The sequence below is a fragment of the Elephantulus edwardii genome, unplaced genomic scaffold (genome assembly GCF_000299155.1).
Source record: "Elephantulus edwardii isolate Elephantulus edwardi_28Jun2011 unplaced genomic scaffold, EleEdw1.0 scaffold00513, whole genome shotgun sequence".
NCBI lineage: Eukaryota > Metazoa > Chordata > Mammalia > Macroscelidea > Macroscelididae > Elephantulus > Elephantulus edwardii.
Genome location: NW_006400263.1, coordinates 284,835 through 303,233, shown reverse-complemented (window position 1 = coordinate 303,233; position 18,399 = coordinate 284,835). Strand labels below are relative to the sequence as shown.

The following is an 18,399-nucleotide window of genomic DNA, read 5'->3' as shown; positions in this document are numbered from 1 at the left end:
CCCATCCCCCCACTAATTTACAGATGTATTGCTCCTTTTTTGGCAAATGATGGAAAGTTCTTAGGATGACACAAAAGACCATATGGGCTGCAATATTAAAAATTCACCAATGATTCTGGAAAAAACAGTTTGGTTAGAGAAGAAAGGTAGAAATAACGGCAGACATAGGGGTTCAAGAGGAAGAAGTGGAAACCCAAGTGTGTAGGAAAAGGAAGGGACCCAGAGGCAATAGTTTGGTTTAGCCCTCTCCTCTCTTCTGCTGCCACTGTTTCACCTCGCATGTTATGTACCAGGAAGAGCCCTACATGCTTGACCGTTTTCTCTCCCTACTTCTCTGCTCTAAATCTTCTTTTCCAGTTGCCTCTGAGTTCCCAGACTCTCAATGTAATGTCCTCTCCATCCTTCATCCTCTTTTAAACATTTTGACATTTGCTGGTGTTGACTTTCTCTCGATACTCTGCCTCTGTAGATTCTGAGATGCCCTATTTCTACTCAAACCATTTTTCTTCATTCTGTCTCTTTTACTGATTTCTTCTCTTCTTTGTGCCTGTCTTTTCATGCCCCGTAAGGCTCTTTTGGCAAAACAGTAAGGCCCCAGGAGTCAATGGAATATCAATTGACATGTTTCAAATAACAAATGCAACCCCAGGCATGCCCATTAGTCTAGGGCAGAAATTTGGAGTAGAACTCCCAGGCTGGCTTACTGGCAGAGATCCATATTTGTTTACATTCTCTAGAAAGGTGATCCAACAGAGTGTGGAAGAATCCTGAAGGTATGTGGTTTGATGCCACCAGCTGCTCTGCAGGAGAAGGATGGGCAGTCTCCTCCTGTGTGATTAACTGCTTTTGAAAAACCACCTGGAGGGTCAGTTATGGTTTCATTCTGACCCTCCGGTAAACAACAACAACAACAACAACAACAATATCACATGCAAGCATAATAAAAATAATGCTGAAGATAATTCATAAATAGTTAGAATAGTACATAGACAGAGAACTCTCAGAAATTCAAGCTGGATTTAGAAGAGTCCATGGCACCAGGGTTATCATTGCAGATGTAAGATGCATCTAAGCTGAAAGGAAAGAATGCCAGAAGAATGTTCTTTTGTGCTTTATTAACTATGCAAAGGCATTTGTGTGGATCATAATAAATTATAGTTAACATTAAGAAGAATCAGAATCCAAGAACACTTAATTGTGCTCATGCAAAACTTAGATCAAGAGGCTGTTGTATGAACAGAGCAAGAAAGACAACACTTTTATTGTTATGTGCCATTGAGTCACCTGAGACTCTAAACAACCCTATGTACAACAGCTCTGAACCCTGCTCTATCTTGAGCCAATTTAGTTGTCTTTGATGCATTTGTCCCCATTACCCAGTCACTGAGTCAATCCATTTCAACCAGTGTCATCTTCTCTTTCACTTTCCCTCCACCTTTCCAAGCAGACTCTCCTTCTCAAAAACCTGTCCCTCCTTGCAGCATGCCCAAAGTATGTCAGACCAAGCTCCAAAATCCTTACCTCCCAGGAGCAGCCTGGTTTCAGCTTCTCCAGGATGAACCTCTTGGCTCTCCTAGCAGTCCATGGTTTATTCAGTATTCTTCTCCAGCACCACAACACAAGGTATCATTTTTTATTCTATCATTCTTTGTCATTGTCCAGTTCTCTGATGCATAGAAAGTAATTGTGAAAACCATGGCCTGAGTCAGACACACCTTGGTTTCTTGACTGAAATCATTGCTCTTCAGTATTCCGGAGATGTCCCTGACAACAAAAGAAATACAATGAGTCTTTTGATTTCCTGGCTATTCATACCAAGAGTATTGATCATGGAGACAAGCAAGCTGAAGCTGTTAATAATCTCAGTTTCTTCACTGTCTATCATGATGCTGCCAATTGGCCCAGTGTTGAGAATCTTTGTTTTCTTTATGTTGAGCTTCAATCCATATTAAAGGCTGCAGTTCTTGACCACCTTCAGCAAATGTCTTAGGTCCTCCTCGGTTTTGGCAAGCAAGGTTGTGTCATCCGCATAACACAGATTGTTGAGAGTCTTCCTTAAATCCTGATGCCACATTCCTCTTTATAGAGCCCAGCCTCCCAGATGATCTATTCCCCATATAGACTGAAAAGGCATTGAGATAGGATATATCCCTAATATATACACACATTCCCTGATTTTGAACCATAGTTTTTCCTTGCTCTATTTTGACGACTGCCTTCTGGCCAAATACAGGTTTTGCGTAAGCACAATCAAGTGTTCTGAGATTCCCGTTCTTCTAAGAGTTAGCCACAGTTTGTTGCTCTAAGTGTAAGTTTTGCGTAAGTGCAATCAAATGTTCTGGGATTCCTATTCTTCTTAAAGTCAGCCACAGTTTGTTGTGATTCACACAGTCAAATGCCTTTGCATAGTCAATGAAACACAGACATTCCTCTGGTACTCTCTGCTTTCAGGGGAACACTACATGGTTTAAAATGAAGTAAGATATGTGTTGGGATTTTATTTTTTCTCCATACCTATTCAGTCTGTACACTGAATAAATTATTCAAGAAGCTGGACTCTATGAAGAAGAATGTGGCATCAGGATTGGAGAAAGACTCATCAATAACCTATGTTATGTAGATGACACAATCTTGCTTTCTAAAAGTGAGGAGGACTTAAAGCACTTACTGTAGAAGATGCAGCATGTTGTTTCATGGTTCAGGCCATGATCTTTTCAGTCACTTACTATGCTGCTGAGAGCAGTTAGTGAATAAAGATAACAAAAGAAGAATTGATGCCTTTGAATTGAAGTGTTGCAGAAGAGTATTGAATCCCATGGACTGCCAAAAGAACAAAGAGATATGTCTTGGAGAAGCTTAAGCCATGTGCTTCTTGGAGGCAAAGATAATAAAGCTTCATCTCATATACTTTGGACATGTTGCTAAGATAGCTTGTTCCCTGGAGAGAGACATCATGCTTGGGAATACGGACGGTCTGCCAAAGACAGAAAGATCCTCAGCCAGATGGATTGACACAGTGACTGCAACAGGTGTCTTTAATGTCTTAGAAATTGAGAGGATGGCCCAGGATAGGACAGGGTTTAGATCTGTTATTCACAGGGTTGCTACCAGTCGTACTCGATTTGACAGCACCTAATGACAAGAACAGGGAGCTCTGGTGGCCTTGTGGTAAGGAGCAGCACTGCAGTCCCGAAGGCATGCACTTCAAACCCACCAGCTGCTCCACGGGATAAAGATTGGCAGTCTCCTCCTGATTAAACTGCTTCTGAAAACCACTGAAGGATCAGCTATTGGATGGTTCCGACTCCGCAGTACAAAACAGGAGCAAGAGCAGGGCTCGTTTCTCCCTGCATACATACACTTTCCACTGTCAAAGTATTCTTAAATTATGCATCTCTTTACTACACCCCTTATCTTAGACATCATCCCATCCAGCTGATGTCATGTTGATTCTGACTCATGATGACCCCTCATTTGTGTTGAATTGTGCACCAAATGTTTTTCAGTTATTGAGTTTTGAAAATAGATCACCAAGTCTTTTTCTGAAAATCCACCTGAGGGTGGATTGATCAATCTTTCGATGAATAACTGAACAAATGCCTCAATTGTATATGCTACTCAGGTTCTCCTGGACATCCCTATGAAGTCTAAAATTCAATGTGTCCTAACATCTAAATATTTATGTCCCTTCATCACCATTTAAAGGAAAGAGTCCTAATGCTCAAGATTAATTGAAAATGATTGTAACAATAGACCCAAACATGTCAGAATTCTGTGAGGTACAGGATACGGCAAGGTTGCAATCTGTTGTAGGGTCCCATTTCCAATATTAATTGCTAAAAGAATTACCCTTAACTATTAGGAAACTCCGTTATCTACAATTTCCTCCCCACCTTCCATGTTGAGTTGGTCATCTGATCAACCTTATTGTTTATTCTCTGTGCCTCTATCATTCTTCCGTGTTCCTGCCTTATTGCTCTTGTTAGGTAGGTGCTGTTGAGCTGATGATGACTCTTAGCAGTCCCATGAGCAACAGTTTAGAACCTTGTCCTGTCCTGTGCCAGCCTCATGCTCTACACCATGCTCCAGGCCGTTGTGAGAGTCACTGTGTTAATACATGTTGTTCAGGGTCTTCTTCTTTGACCCTCAACCTTTCCCAACATAATGTCTTTTCCAATAACTGATCCCCTCCTGATAACATTCCCAAAGTATATGAGATGAAGTTTTCACCATCCTTGCTGTAAGGAACACTCCTACTTTAGTGAACAGTTTACACATGTCTCTAGAATGCTATATTCATCTATTCTTTAGTGATACTTCCGGTTACCCTTCAAGAACAAACTCTGGTATTACTTACTGAATGCAGTGGTTTCTTACCATTTCCAGTCATGTTAACCATGCCCTTCATTGTCTTTATGCCTCACGCTGCGCTTGAACAATGATTTGATGATTAGTATCTTGCTAAAACTGTAAGATCTTTGAAGGCAGCAGATAAGCCTTTTTGAGGGTGGCCAAACTTGTTCAGCATTTCTTAAGCTCAAGGAACTGAAGAACAAATTTAAACTTCGAGTTGCTATAATCAAGGATGCTTTAGGCAGAATATTAAATGATCCAGGAGGTATTAAAAGAAGATGGAAGGAATATACTGAGTCATTGTATCAAAAGGAATTGGAAGATACAGAAGAATTTAATGAAATAACATTTGAGCAAGAGCCTATGGTGATGAAGGAAGAAACTCAAGCTGCTTTGAAGGAAATAGCAAAAAATAAGGCCCCAGAAATAGATGGTATACCAGTTGACATATTTCAGCTAACAGATGCTGCCCTGGATGTGCTCACCAAGTTGTGCCAAGAAATCTGGAGAACAACCACTTGACCAACTGACTGGAAGAGATCTATATTTGTTCCCATCCCAAAGAAGGGTGACCCAACTGAGTGCAGAAACTACAGAACAATATCATTGATTTCACATGCTAGCAAGATTCTATTGAAAATTGTCCAAAATCAACTGAAACAACACATCAGCAGAGAACTGCCAGAAGTCCAGGCTGGGTTTAGAAGGGGTCGTGGTACTAGGGATATTGTAGCTGACGTTACATGAATCTTAGCTGAAAGCAGGGAATACCAGAAGAATGTCTGTGTTTCATTGATTATGCAAAGGCGTTTGACTGTGTGGATCATAACAAACTGTGGCTGACTCTGAGAAGGATGAAAATCCCAGAACATTTAATCGTGCTAATGCAAAACCTATACTTGGACCAAGAGGCAGTCGTCAGAACAGAGCAGGGTAACACTTGTTCAAAACTGGGTTCAGAATTGGGAAGGGTGTACACCAGGGATGTGTCCTATCTCCATACCTTTTCAACCTGTATGCAGAGCAGATTATCCGAGAGGGTGGGCTCTCTGAGGAGAAGTGTGGCTTCAGGATTGGTGGAAGATCTATTAACAATCTGCGTTATGCAGATGACACAACCCTGCTTGCCGAAACTGAGGAGGACCTCATGCACTTGCTGCAGAGGGTCAAGGACTGCAGCCTTCAGTATGGACTGAGGCTCAATGTCAAGAAGAGAAAGATTCTCACCACTGGACCAATTGGCAGCATCAGGATGGATGGCGAAGATTGAGATAGTTCACAGCTTCAGTTTGCTCGGCTCCACGGTCAATACTCTTGGCACCAGCAGCCAGGAAATAAAAAAACATATTGTGATGGGAAAGTCTGCTGTTAGGGACCTTTCTAAAGTACTCAAGAGCAGCAGTGTCTCTCTGGAGACTAAGGTGCGCCTGATACAAGCCATGGTCTTTGCAATCACTTGTTATGCATCAGAGAGTTGGACAATGACGAGGGAGGATAGAAGGAGAATTGATGCCTTTGAGCTGGGGTGCTGGAGAACAGTATTGAGTGTACCATGGACTGCCAAGAAAACAAACAGATTCATCCTGGAGAGGAGATGGTTAAACCAGTCTGCTCCTTGGAGGCAAGGATTCTGGGGCTTCGTCTGACATACTTTGGACATGTTGCCAGGAGGGACAGGTCCTTGGAGAGGAACATCATGCTTGGTAGGGTGGAGGGGCAGCGCAGGAGGGGAAGACCCTCTATGAGGTGGATTGATTCAGTGACTGGGGCAATCAGAATAGGTGTGTCAAAGGCAGTGCGATTGGCACAGGATAGAGCAGGGTTTAGGGCTGTTGTACGTAGGGTCGCTTTGAATCGCAGATGACTCGACGGCACATAACAACAACAACAACAACACCTGTACAGTATGGAGCACTCACCAGAGAGAGGAGATAGATGGATGAATTTGCACCTAATGCTAATATAACATGTTCATCATAAAGGAGAAAAACTACCAGTGTATACATGTGTTCATTGGCAGCATCATCTTTTTATATATTGACTATAAATATCTTTGAAGATAATGGAAAATCATGTTTTGTTAGTATTTATTTGACTTCTGGGTGCTTTCATTCTGTACACTTGTTAGAACAATGACAGACAATCGTATTGCGAGTCATCAGCCCCACCTAACCAGAGATTGTGGTAGACAGAATTTTATTGTCTGAGCTGAGGGCAAGCATAGCTGCTTTTTCTCAAACTGAAACTGTTATATAGACTTTAATATGTTTACTTTGAATAGCATTGGGCTTTGTTGTTGTTTCTAATTCTATAAATTTAGAGGATTTTGCCCCCCTAAATTTACAGAGTTTTTTTTCTTGTTGAGCAAGTTTAAAATACAGCTACAACTTTAACACTGAATTATCTAAAGAAATATTTAAGGAAACTGAAGCAGTCTTCTGTAAGTTTAAAATATGAAGATAGTGAGAGAGTGTTATTGTGAGATAGTGTAGAAGATAGTAAGTAAAAGAGAAGTGGCAACAAGTGATATTTTAAAAGAATTCTAGTTCTTAAGATGTTAAATCAGAGAAATTTTCATTAGATTGGCAAAATATATTGTCTTCCTTTGGAAATTAGACTATTAGGCTTTAAAACAAGATTTAGTAAAAGTGATTATTAAGGCAATGATATGAATATTATTTTTATTAAAAAGAATTAGTCTTCAGATCATTAGAGAGGTTGTCAAAATTACTGGTGCTTCATGCCTCTTTGAACTCTTGCTTTTTAAAAAACATACTTACCCAGTTTTCTAAGATGGTTTAGTGAATTTTGTCAGGGGCATTGGTACTTCAGTAGTAGAATGATTGCCTTTTCTGTAGGAGGCCCAGGTTAGATTTCTAGTGACTACTACTCATGCACGGCACATAACAACAACAATTTCTCATGCACATCTACCACCCTTTGTCATTAGAGGTTGTGTGTTACTATGATGTGGAAAAAGTTCTAGCAGAGCTTCCACACACTGTTATTTCCACTAACAGAGACCAGAAAGAAAGGCTTGGTGATCTACTTTCAAATATCAGTCAGTGAAAATCCTTTGAATAGCAATAGTCTGTTTTTATGCTACGTGAAATGACCATGAGTCAGGGAAGACACTGACAGTTTGCAAAGATAAATGTGTTTTAAGAAGATTTGTGCTATTAAGTAATTCATAGTTTAAAGGAGCCTTCCTCCTATAGTTTCAGAAAGTAAAGAAGACTTAAAATACTTACTAAAAAGGTCAGAAAATATATCATTCAGTTGTTTGTTGTTGTTGAGTACTGCGGGTCTGAACTGATCCATAGCTGACCCTCTGGCAGTTTTTCAGAGATAGTTACTCACACAGGAGGAGATTGCCCATCCTTCTTCCACAGAGCAGCTTGTGGCCTTGAACCTCGGTGCCTTTGGGATTGCTGTGCCGCATCTTGCCACTAGGCCACCATGAGTCACATTTCAGCACAAAGAGAACACAAATCTTCACCATTGCCAAAACAATAAGCAACATCATGACAGGTAGAAATTAAAGATTAAAGTTGTCAATACTTTCATATTACTTGGGTCCACAATCAACACCCATGGTAACAATAGTCTAAAAATCAAAGATATATCTTATTGGGTAAACTCGCTGTCAAAGATCTCTCCACAATGATAAAAAACAGTGATCACAGTTTAAAGACTAAAGAGCACCTGATCCAAGCAATGGTATTTTCATTTACTTCCTATGAATATGATATTTGGATACTGAATAAGGATAATGGAAGAACAATTGATGCCTTTGAGTTGTGATATTGGAGAAGGAAGTTAAATATCCTTTGGATTGCCAAAAGAACAAACAAGTCCGTGTCTGGGAAAGTACTACCAGTGTACACCTTAGAGACAAGAATGGTGAAACTTGGTCTCACATATTTTGGGCATGTTGTCAAGAGGGACCAGTCCTTAGAAAAAGACATCATACTGGGAGAAGTGGGGAGTCAGAGAGAGGAAGACTCTCAACAAAATAGATTGATACAGAGACTGTAATAATGGGCTGAAGCATGTTAGAGATTGTGAGAATGGCACAAGATAGGATGAGGTTCAGATCTGTATTTCACAGGACCACTATGAATCATAATTGACTTGTAACATAATCACTGTAACAGCAACAGTGATAGAGTGTGTAATTCATTTGTGGGAGTAAAGTGAGCGGTCTCCTGGTATAAGAATTTACCAGGTTGTACACCTGATGGAATAAAGATAGGATTCATCCCTGGTATACATTTTTACTGATTTTGAATGATGCAGTGTTTCTTTACTCTGTTCTGATGACTGCCTTCTGGTCCAAGTATATGTTCCCAATAAGCTCATCAAGTGTTCTGGGATTCCCATTCTTCTCAGAGTTAAGCATAGTGTATTGTGATTCACACAGTCAAATGCTTTTGCATAGTCAGTGAAACACAGATAGACATTTCCTCTGGTACTCTCTGCTTTCAGCTAAGATTCATGTAACATTGGCTATAGTATCTCTAGTGCCTCTTCTAAACACAGCCTGTACATCTGGCAGTTCTCTGTTTATGTGTTCCGGTTGTTTTTGCAGGATCTTGCTTGCATGTGATATTAATGATGTTGTTTGATAATTTCCATACTCAGTTGGGTCACCTTTTTTTTGGAATGGGAATAAATATGGATCCCTTCTTGTCACTTGGCCAGGTGGTTGTCCTTCAGATTTCTTAACGCAATCTGGTGAGCATGTCAAGGACAACATCTGTTTGTTGCAACATGTCAATTGATAGTCCTGGGTTCTTGTTTTTTGTCTGTTTCTTCAGAGCAGCTTGAACTCCCTCCTTCATCACCACCGGCTCTTGATCATAATGTTGTTTCATGAAGTTCTTCTTTGTCAGCCAATTCTTTTTGGTATAGTGACTCTGTATACGCTTTCTTCTTCCTATAATGCTTCTTGGGTCATTCAACATTCTGCCCACAGCATCCTTAACTCTTGCAACTCAAGGCTTAAATTTTTGTCTTCAGCTCATTCAGCTTAAGAAATGCTGAGCAGATTTGTCCCTTTTGATTTTCCAACTCCAGCTCTTTGCACATTTCACTATAATACTTTACATTGTCTTCCTTTGTTGTAAGGGGTATGCTAGAGACACATCCTATCTCCATACCTCTTCAATGTATATGTGGAATAGATCATCTGGGAGGCTGGGCTTTATGAGGAGGAATGTAGTATCAGGATTTCAGGAAGACTGTTAGCAACCTGTGTTATGCAGCTGACACAATCTTGCTTGCTGAAACTGAGGAGGACCTGAAGGATTTGTTGCAGAAGGTCAACGACTGCAGCCTTCAATATGGAGTGAAACTCAACATCAAGAAAACAAAGATTCTTACCACTGGGCCAATTGGCAACATCATGATAGATGGTGAAGAGATTGAGATTGTTAATAGCTTCAGCTTTCTTGGCTTTACAGTTAACACCAGCAGGTACCCAGCAGCCAGGAAATCAAAAGATGAACTGTATTGCAAAAATCTGCTATCAGGAACCTCTCCAGAGTCCTGAACAGAAGTGATGTCAGTCTAGAGACTTAGATGTGTCTGACCCAGGTCATAGTCTTTACAGTTATTTGCTATGCATCAGAGAGCTGGACATGATTAAGGATGATGAAAGAAGAATCGACAGTTTTGAGTTCTGGTGCTGGAGAAGAGTATGGAATATACCATGGACTTCCAGGAGAACAGGTCCATTCTGGACAGGGTGAAACCAGGCTATTGGAGGCAAGGATTTTGGAGCTTTGTGTAACATACTTTGGGCATCTTACAAGGAAGGACCAGTCCTTGGAGAAGGACATCATGCTTGGAAGGGTGAAAGGACAATACTGTAAAGGAAGATGTTGGATTAGATGGATTGACTTAGTGACTGGGATAGTGGGGGTTGGTGTGTGAGAAACAATGAATTTAATTCAGGATAAATCCAGGTTCAGAGCTGTTGTATATGGGATCACTGTGAGTTGGAGTAGATTCGATGGCACTTAAAAACAGCAACTACACCTGATGGTATTTGCTATAAAGGAATCATTGACTATAAAATTCTGTCAGGCAACTCTAGCCTGATTTCTGTCACCAAGTCTGTATTTTCCAACAGCCAGTCCTCCTCCCTTGTGTTCATCATTTTCATTCTAGTCACTGATTATTATGATTGTGTCTCTCTTGCATGTCCAATCAATTTCAGACTGCAAAAATGAATAGAATTCCTCAATTACTACATCTTTGGTTTTAGTGGTTGCTTCTCATATTTCAATAATACTTGTATTAGTAAATCTTCCTTGGGTGCATATGGATATTGTTATTGTTAGTTGCCATTGAGTTAAGTATGACTCATAATCACCCTTTGAGCAACAGATCTGAACAATGACCTATTCTGTGCCATCCTCACAATTTCAGACTCACTTGAGCCCATTGCAGCCGTCACTGTGTCAGTCCATCATATTGAAGGTTTTCCTCTCTTTTGCTGATCTTTTACTTTTCTAAGCATGATGTTCCTCTCCAAGGAATAACCTTTCCTAGCAACATGTTCTTAAGTATGGGAGATGGCACTTCACCATTTTCCCCTTCAAGGATCATTCTGGCCATACCTTCTCCAAGACATAATTCTTTGTACTTTTGGCAGTCTATTGGATATTCAGTACTCTTCTCCAACATTATAGCTCAAAGGCATCCATTTTTCTTCTGTCATCTTTATTCATTGTCCAGCTGTCAGATGCAAACTAAGTAATAGAAAAGACCATGTCCCGAATCGGAAACCCTAGTCTTCTAATTGACATCATTGTTGTTGCTGTTAATTGCCGTGGAGTCGTAGGTTACTCATAGCAACCCTATGAACAAAAGGCCTGAGCACTTGTATAACTTTCCTTGTTTCTCCAAGTTCATAGGATTTCCAGAGGCAAACTGTTTTGGAAGTGGATGCCACTCTTGCTTCCAAGCTTGTTTTAATAGGGGAGCTTCACCAAACACTGTCCACCATGCAACCATCTTTACTCCTCAATAATTAGGAGAGGTCCCTGAATGTAGACTTTGCCAGTGCATTACTCTTCCTGCTCTCCTGACTGCTGGTATGAAGGGTGTTTATTGTGGATCCAAGTAACTTGAGATTGTTGACCACTTCAATCTTTTCTCTATCATGATGTTGCCTTCTCTTAGTAGTAGATCCCATGGCTTATGCGTTGATGAAGAATGCATCTAGGTGTAAAACTCCGTACTATGTATTTGAATAATAGTTAACAAATCTTACTAGTATGCATATGGACAGTATTCTATCATTAACATTTCTCAAACCAAAAGAACAAATTTAAACCTTGAGTTCCAGTATTGAAGGATTCTGTAGTCAAAATCTTGAATGATAAAGGAAGCATCAGAGGAAGATAGAAGAAACTAGAAAGAATTGATACTGAACCATTTCAGCAAGTGACATGTGATCAACAACTAATGGTAATGAAGGAGGAAGTTCAAGTTTTACTGAAGGCATTGACAAAGAAATGAGTCTACAAGAATTGGTAAAATATCAATTGATACGTTTCAACAAACAGGTGCAGCCCTGGAGGTGCTCAGTAGTCTATACCAAGGAATTTGAAAGACTGCTACCTGCCAACTGACTGGAAGAGATCCATATTTATTCCCACTTAAAAAAAAGTGATTCAACAAAATGGGAATTTTTCAACAGTATCCTTGATATCACTTGCAAGTAAAGTCTTGTTGAGAGGAAACTGCCAGAAATTCAAGCTTTGTTCAGAAGAGGCAGTGGCAAGGACAGTTAACATTGCTGCTCTCAGCTGGATCTTGGTTGAGACCCACAAATACTAGAAAGGTGTTTCTTTTTTGTTTTATTGACTATACAAAGGCATTTGATTGTGTTTGATCATTGCAAATGATGGCTAACATTGAGAAGAATGGGACTCTCAGAACTCTTAACTGTGCTTATATAAACCTATACATAGATCAAGTAACAGTTGTCAGAACAGGACAAGGGAACATTGACTCAGAATGTTTCATGACTGAAGCATTCCCCTATATTGCACCATCCTCACAGTCTTCACCATGCATAAGCCCATTGTTCCTGTCACAGTCTGTCTTATTGAGGGTCCTCTTTCTGTCTCACCATTTCCCTTTACAAGCATGATAACTTTTTCCTAGGATTAGCCCCTCTTGACAACATGCTCAAAGTATGCGAGACCAAGTTTGACTTGGACTCTCAGGAGCACTCTGGTTGCATTTCCTCCAAGACATACCTGTTTACCTGAAACTGTGATATTTCTATGTTGAAAAGTGTAATTTATTTTCAGATCCTAACACATAGAAAATGATCATGTGATTGTTATTTTTTTTAATATCCTTTGAAACCAGAGGTTGGAACAAATTCAGTTATTTGCCTGAAATGAATTTGCTGCGTTAATGGGGTCTTAGTATTTCCTCCTGTGCTATATTTCATTAATCTTCAGTGGAATGTGCCTACAAACTGTTTTGAACTTGCAGTGAGGTGAATCAGTGACATTGTAATTATAATGCTCTCGTCTTCTGAAGATCAGCTTGCACAACTTTAACAGAACCTGCAGTGACCTGAGGCAGTTTTCCCTTAGTGTTCTAATTTTCTTCTGATTCACACTTAAGCTTTCCTCTTTAAGGACCTAGTGAGCATGACATCTGACAGATACTGTTGGACATACATTCCTTTGACAAGTATGTGAACAAGCACGTTCAGAAGGCAGGGCAAGTTGGCACATTTGCTTCAAGCTTTTTGGAATTCAGGGAGTGTGAGGTGGAATCCCAGCCTGCTGTGTGGTGTAGAAACTCTGTCTTCGCTTAGAGCATATGAATGTGACCTTGCTTTACTAGTAACTTAAATATGAGCAGGTAAAATGCATCTCTGCCAGTATTTAACAGCTCTAAAAATGCTGATACCGTCTGAGTTTGCATTAACAAGTGGACCAGGACTTGTTCTTACTAGTAGAGCTCATAATGGGATTTTTTTCCCCTTTTCTATGTTGTTTTCTTTACTCATCTTCAGGAATGACTTAACTCAAAGTGACAGCTTCATGGATAACCGCAGTGCTGAAAGGATGAACCATATTTAGGTGCTATCCTATAAAGATAAGGAATATTTTTAAATGTTGTTTATTATCTTTCTAATAATAAAAATTTAAATACAAACAAGGCTTGCCATAATGTGTTCATTGACTTTGTTTCTCCAGATTTACCTCTCACTCATCTCCTCATTGTACCTTAATGGTACTTCAGTCATTTGAAGCTGCCACTGTTCACCACATGTACACAACCGCCTCCCCCACTCACACGGATGTATGCCCAAAAAACACTCCTTCAGTGTTTAGATCTGGGATCAGACTATACTAACTTAGGAACTTCTTCTGAGTTATCACCTCTGATTTCATCTCTTCCAAATTCATACTACTCACTCCAGTCCTGGTCTTTCTGTGTGTCATGCTTCTCACTCTGCAGTATTTCTTTATTGCTTCATTAAAGTCTTGCTGACTGTGCTCTTCACTAGCTTGTAAACTGACCAAGGGAATGGAAGTCATTAGTCTCACTCATAAGTAGATCCCTGATGCATAGCACATACTGTCATGTACTAGGTTATCAATCAATATTTATGGAGTTTAGCTGAATTTGAATCATCTCGCTCATTTGTTTTAGAATCCCTAAATATTCAGTTTAATTTCATGCAGGTTTGAAATCAAACATTTTCCAGTAAAATGATAAAGATTAACTTTCTAAAAAAGTTTTATTCATAAGTGACAACTTCAACAATTAGTAGCATACTATATACAGGGAGCACTGGCAGCTTAGAGAGTGGTGCTCCTAACTCAAAGGTGGTGCCTCGGTGATAATTGGTATCCAGTCTGAGGGGGAAAGAGGAGAAATAGCCTCCTATGAGATTTACAACTCAAGAAACCACTAGCTTGATTCCAACTTGACGGCAGGGAGTAGTATTATTTTGTATTGTTGAGTCAACTAAGACTTCTAGCAACCCTGAGAACGATTCAGAATGTTGCTCTGTGGACTTGTAGCAGCCCTGAGAACTACTGGTCAGAACGTTGCTCTGTGTTACACCATTGTTGCCATCTCCACCATCGTCGTGGTAGTAGTAGAACACATAGCAGGTAAGCTTATTACTTTAAAGGAATCAAAAGCTTCTACCTAGTAAATGTGATTCTTTAAGTACTTAAGAAGCCCTTCCTATACCATAAGCTCTTTACAAGGCAGATACTAAAGAAGTACTCAATTTGGGACTGGCAGTGTCTTGTAATGGGCTGTCGAGTTGGAACTGACTTATAGGTGAACCTCCAGTAAGTTTCCAGAGACAGTTAATCACATGGGAAGAGACTGCCCATCCTTTTCCCACAAGGCTGCTGCTGGATTTGTGCCTTTGGTTTGACAGTGGAGCTCCTTCCCACGAAGGCACCAGAGGATTAAAGTAATGAACACATAGGCTGGACTGGAGTAAATGTTAGATGTGAATTACTGGAGTGCATTATGGGGAAAATGATGACTTTACAGTAGCAAAATTTAATATTGCATTCTAATTTTGAAAAAAAGGAAAGATTCTGAGTAATTTTCCTAGTAGAACAATTGAGAAGAACTGTATCTTGAAGTTCACAATCATGAGCAGATCAGTTTTAGGACGAAATACATCCATATACTCTTTTGATGTGAGTGGCAAGGACTCCTGTTACTTGCTTTGTATGTATCATCAAGAAAGATTTAGTTCTAGAAAAAGACATGATATTTGGCAGAATAGTGTGTCAGCTTGAAATGAGGAAAGCTCTCAGTGTGCTAGAATAACACAGTCACCTTAACATAACAAATATACCAAAAGTCAGGGGGAGATGCTCTGTTGTACAAAAGATTGTCATGATTACAGTCTAACTTGATGACAGCTAAACAATACACATACAAAACACAGTAAATGCTACAGTATGTTGGTGTCTGGAGGATTTAAAAATATGTATATTCATCCCATAAAAATTCTTACCTATTTCCAGGACTGTGGCCTTCCAAAAGGGCCATGGCACACACACAAATACGTGTTGGTTTTCATTATTAAGTTTCTATTGAGGATGAGTGATTGTTGTTAGCTGCCATGGAGTTGTTCCCTGATTCATGGTCACACCATGCACAGTGGAATGCAGTGCAGCATGGAGTTTCCTTTGGCTGATTTTTAGAAAGAGATGACTCGACTTTTCTTTCTAGTTTATCTTAGTCTGGAAACTCCACTGAAACCTTATACAAAGAATTTAATGCCTTTCACTTCTAGTAGATCCTGATAGCTGATTGTTTTCAGTTTATTTTAAAATGATGATGCTTATTATTATTCTTTATTCTTTTTCCAAGATTTCACAAACTGAGGACAAAGGGAACCAGGCTGAGAAGCTGATCACCCCTCCAACGCAAGAAAATGCCAAGAAGCTGAATGATCTTTCCAGTTCTGCTTCAGATACCAAGATAGCAGAAGCTGACAAACAGCCAAAAGAGAGCTTTTTTCAGTTTCTTGGTAACCTATTCAATATCTCAGGAAAATCATCTCTTAGTGAAACTAAGCAGTCTTCTTCCAAAGATGACCAGGACAAAACTGAAAAAGATTTGCCAAATCCCAGTGATCACCATGAGGAAGGAACGAAAAGGGAGGAGGAGGCTTTCAGCGGCTCCGTTGGAACGGAGACATTTCCACCAGAAGAACAAGATTCCAACTCAACTGAACTCTCAGATACTTTTTCTCTGGATACAACACAAGACAGTGAGCAAGAAACCAGCGATTTGCCAAAGTAAGTTTATAATTTAATTGAGCTCTTGGACCTAGTTTTTTTGGGTCTTAATTCCAGCCCTTTTAATTGAGGATGTTAACAATGTGGATTACAGCTCCTAGAGACTCAGGCATGTGAGGGTAGCACTGTCCTTTGTAGTGACTGATTTCTCAGAATTACATCTTCAATCTTTTCTTTCAAGCAGCCTCTGGACTCAGACTTCCAACATTTTGGTCGGCAGCTAAGTGAGTTAACCATTTGCAGTTCCCAGGAGCTCTATAATGTACGGAAAGGTACTGCTCTCTAAAAAATTGTGATTTCTGTTTACCATCAAGACTTTCTTAGTCATCTTAAGGAACAGTAATGTGGGAATACAAGATTTATTTCTAACTTAAAACATCTTTCAAATCATTACCTTCCAGTCAGATCTGATTTGTAGCTGAACCTTCAGTGGGGTTTCAGAGACTACGGATCTCAAGAGAGGAGATTATCCATCTTGCTGCCAAGGAGCAGCTGGCGGGTTTAAACTGCCTGCTTTTTGCGTGAGAGTGCAACTCCCTACCCACTAGGCCACCAGAGATGAGAATATTGTCTGTTATTTGAATTCCTCCTGTATTCGGTCAGTCATTGTTTTCAGTATGTACATTTTGGGTTTTATATTCTCATTGTTTCAGACTCTTTTCTGAAGGAATTCTAGTGCAGTAGTCTACAGGGAATTTTGCTGCTAACCCAAAGGCAAAGACTTTCTAGTGATTCAAATGCACTAGCAGCATCTCTTTGGGGAAAAAGGGAAAACTGCTGTTGGAGGGTCAGATATGAGTTGATTCTAACTCGATGGCAATGAGTGAGTTTCTTTATGGAATCAAAGGAAAGTAGTTAAGGAATTAAATGGAGCATATTCACGAGCGTAGCCCTGTGAGCCTCTCCCACTAGTCTACGGAATTGAAACCCTCCATAAATTAAGGAAGCATTCCACCCTTTCACTTTGTTTGATTAATAAACAGGCTTTAACTTGTTTTCTTTTCATCATATGAGTTAGAACAAATACTTTGAAACTGAGAAATATTTATAGCAGTCTTAAACCCATTAAATATCTTATGTAACATAAAAGCTAGTAAGTTTATGTTTTGATTTTTAATTGATTTTAACTCACCCTCTACTTGAGGATTAATTTAATTATTTGAAGAGGCCATCAGCAGTGTTGGACTCAGGATATGTTGTTGTTGTTATGTGCCGTCGAGTCGTTTGCGACTCGTAGCGACCCTGTGTACAACAGCCCTAAACCCTGCTCTATCCTGTGCCAATCTCATTGCCTCTGACACACCCATCCCGATTACCCCAGTCACTGAATCAGTCCACCTCATAGAGGGTCTTCCCCTCCTGCGCTGTCCCTCTACTCTACCCAGCATGATGTCCCTCTCTAAAGACCTGTCTCTCCTTACAACATGTCCAAGGTATGTCAGACGAAGCCCCAGAATCCTTGCCTCCAAGGAGCAGCCTGGTTTAACCCTCTCTAGGTTGAATCTGTTTGTTTTCTTGGCAGTCCAGGGTATATTCAATATTCTTCTCCAGCACCACAGCTCAAAGGCGTCAATTCTCCTTCTATCCTCCCTAGTCATTGTTCAACTCTCTGATGCATAACAAGTGATTGCAAAGACCATGGCCTGTATCAGGCGGACCTTAGTCTCCAGAGAGACACCATTGCTCTTGAGTACTTTAGAGAGGTCCCTAACCGCAGACTTTCCCATCGCAATACGTTTTTTGATTTCTTGGCTACTGGTACCAAGAGTGTTGACCATGAAGCCGAGCAAACTGAAGCTGTGAACAATCTCAATCTCTTCACCATCCATCCTGATGCTACCGATTGGTCCAGTGGTGAGAATCTTTGTCTTCTTGACATTAAGCCTCAGTCCATATTGAAGGCTGCAGTCCTTGACCCTCTGCAGTAAGTGCATGAGGTCCTCCTCAGTTTCAGCGAGCAGGGTTGTGTCATCTGCATAACGCAGATTGTGGATTCAGGATATAATTTATAACCATGGAGTTCTTTATAAAGAACTTTGGTATGCACTCAGGATATAGATAATTTATAACCATGGAGTTCTTTATAATTCTAGTGTCTTTGGTATGCTTTCAGTTCATTTTTCATAGCAAGCTTATGAGATAGGAACAGACCCTTGCTCAGTTTTGAGAACCAAATTCCTCACTTCCTTGCTCTTGAGTCAGAACTGACTCATAGCTGACC

General features: G+C 40.1%; 1 protein-coding gene across 1 annotated transcript in view; it reads left to right on the top strand.

Annotated features, from left to right (window-relative positions):
- LOC102855222 overlaps positions 1-18,399 on the top strand; it is a 196,698-nt gene that overhangs the window by 67,402 nt on the left and 110,897 nt on the right. The window contains exon 3 of the mRNA XM_006903124.1: positions 15,748-16,178. Coding sequence (XP_006903186.1) covers positions 15,748-16,178 — 431 coding nt within the window. The remainder of the gene's footprint in view (positions 1-15,747; positions 16,179-18,399) is intronic.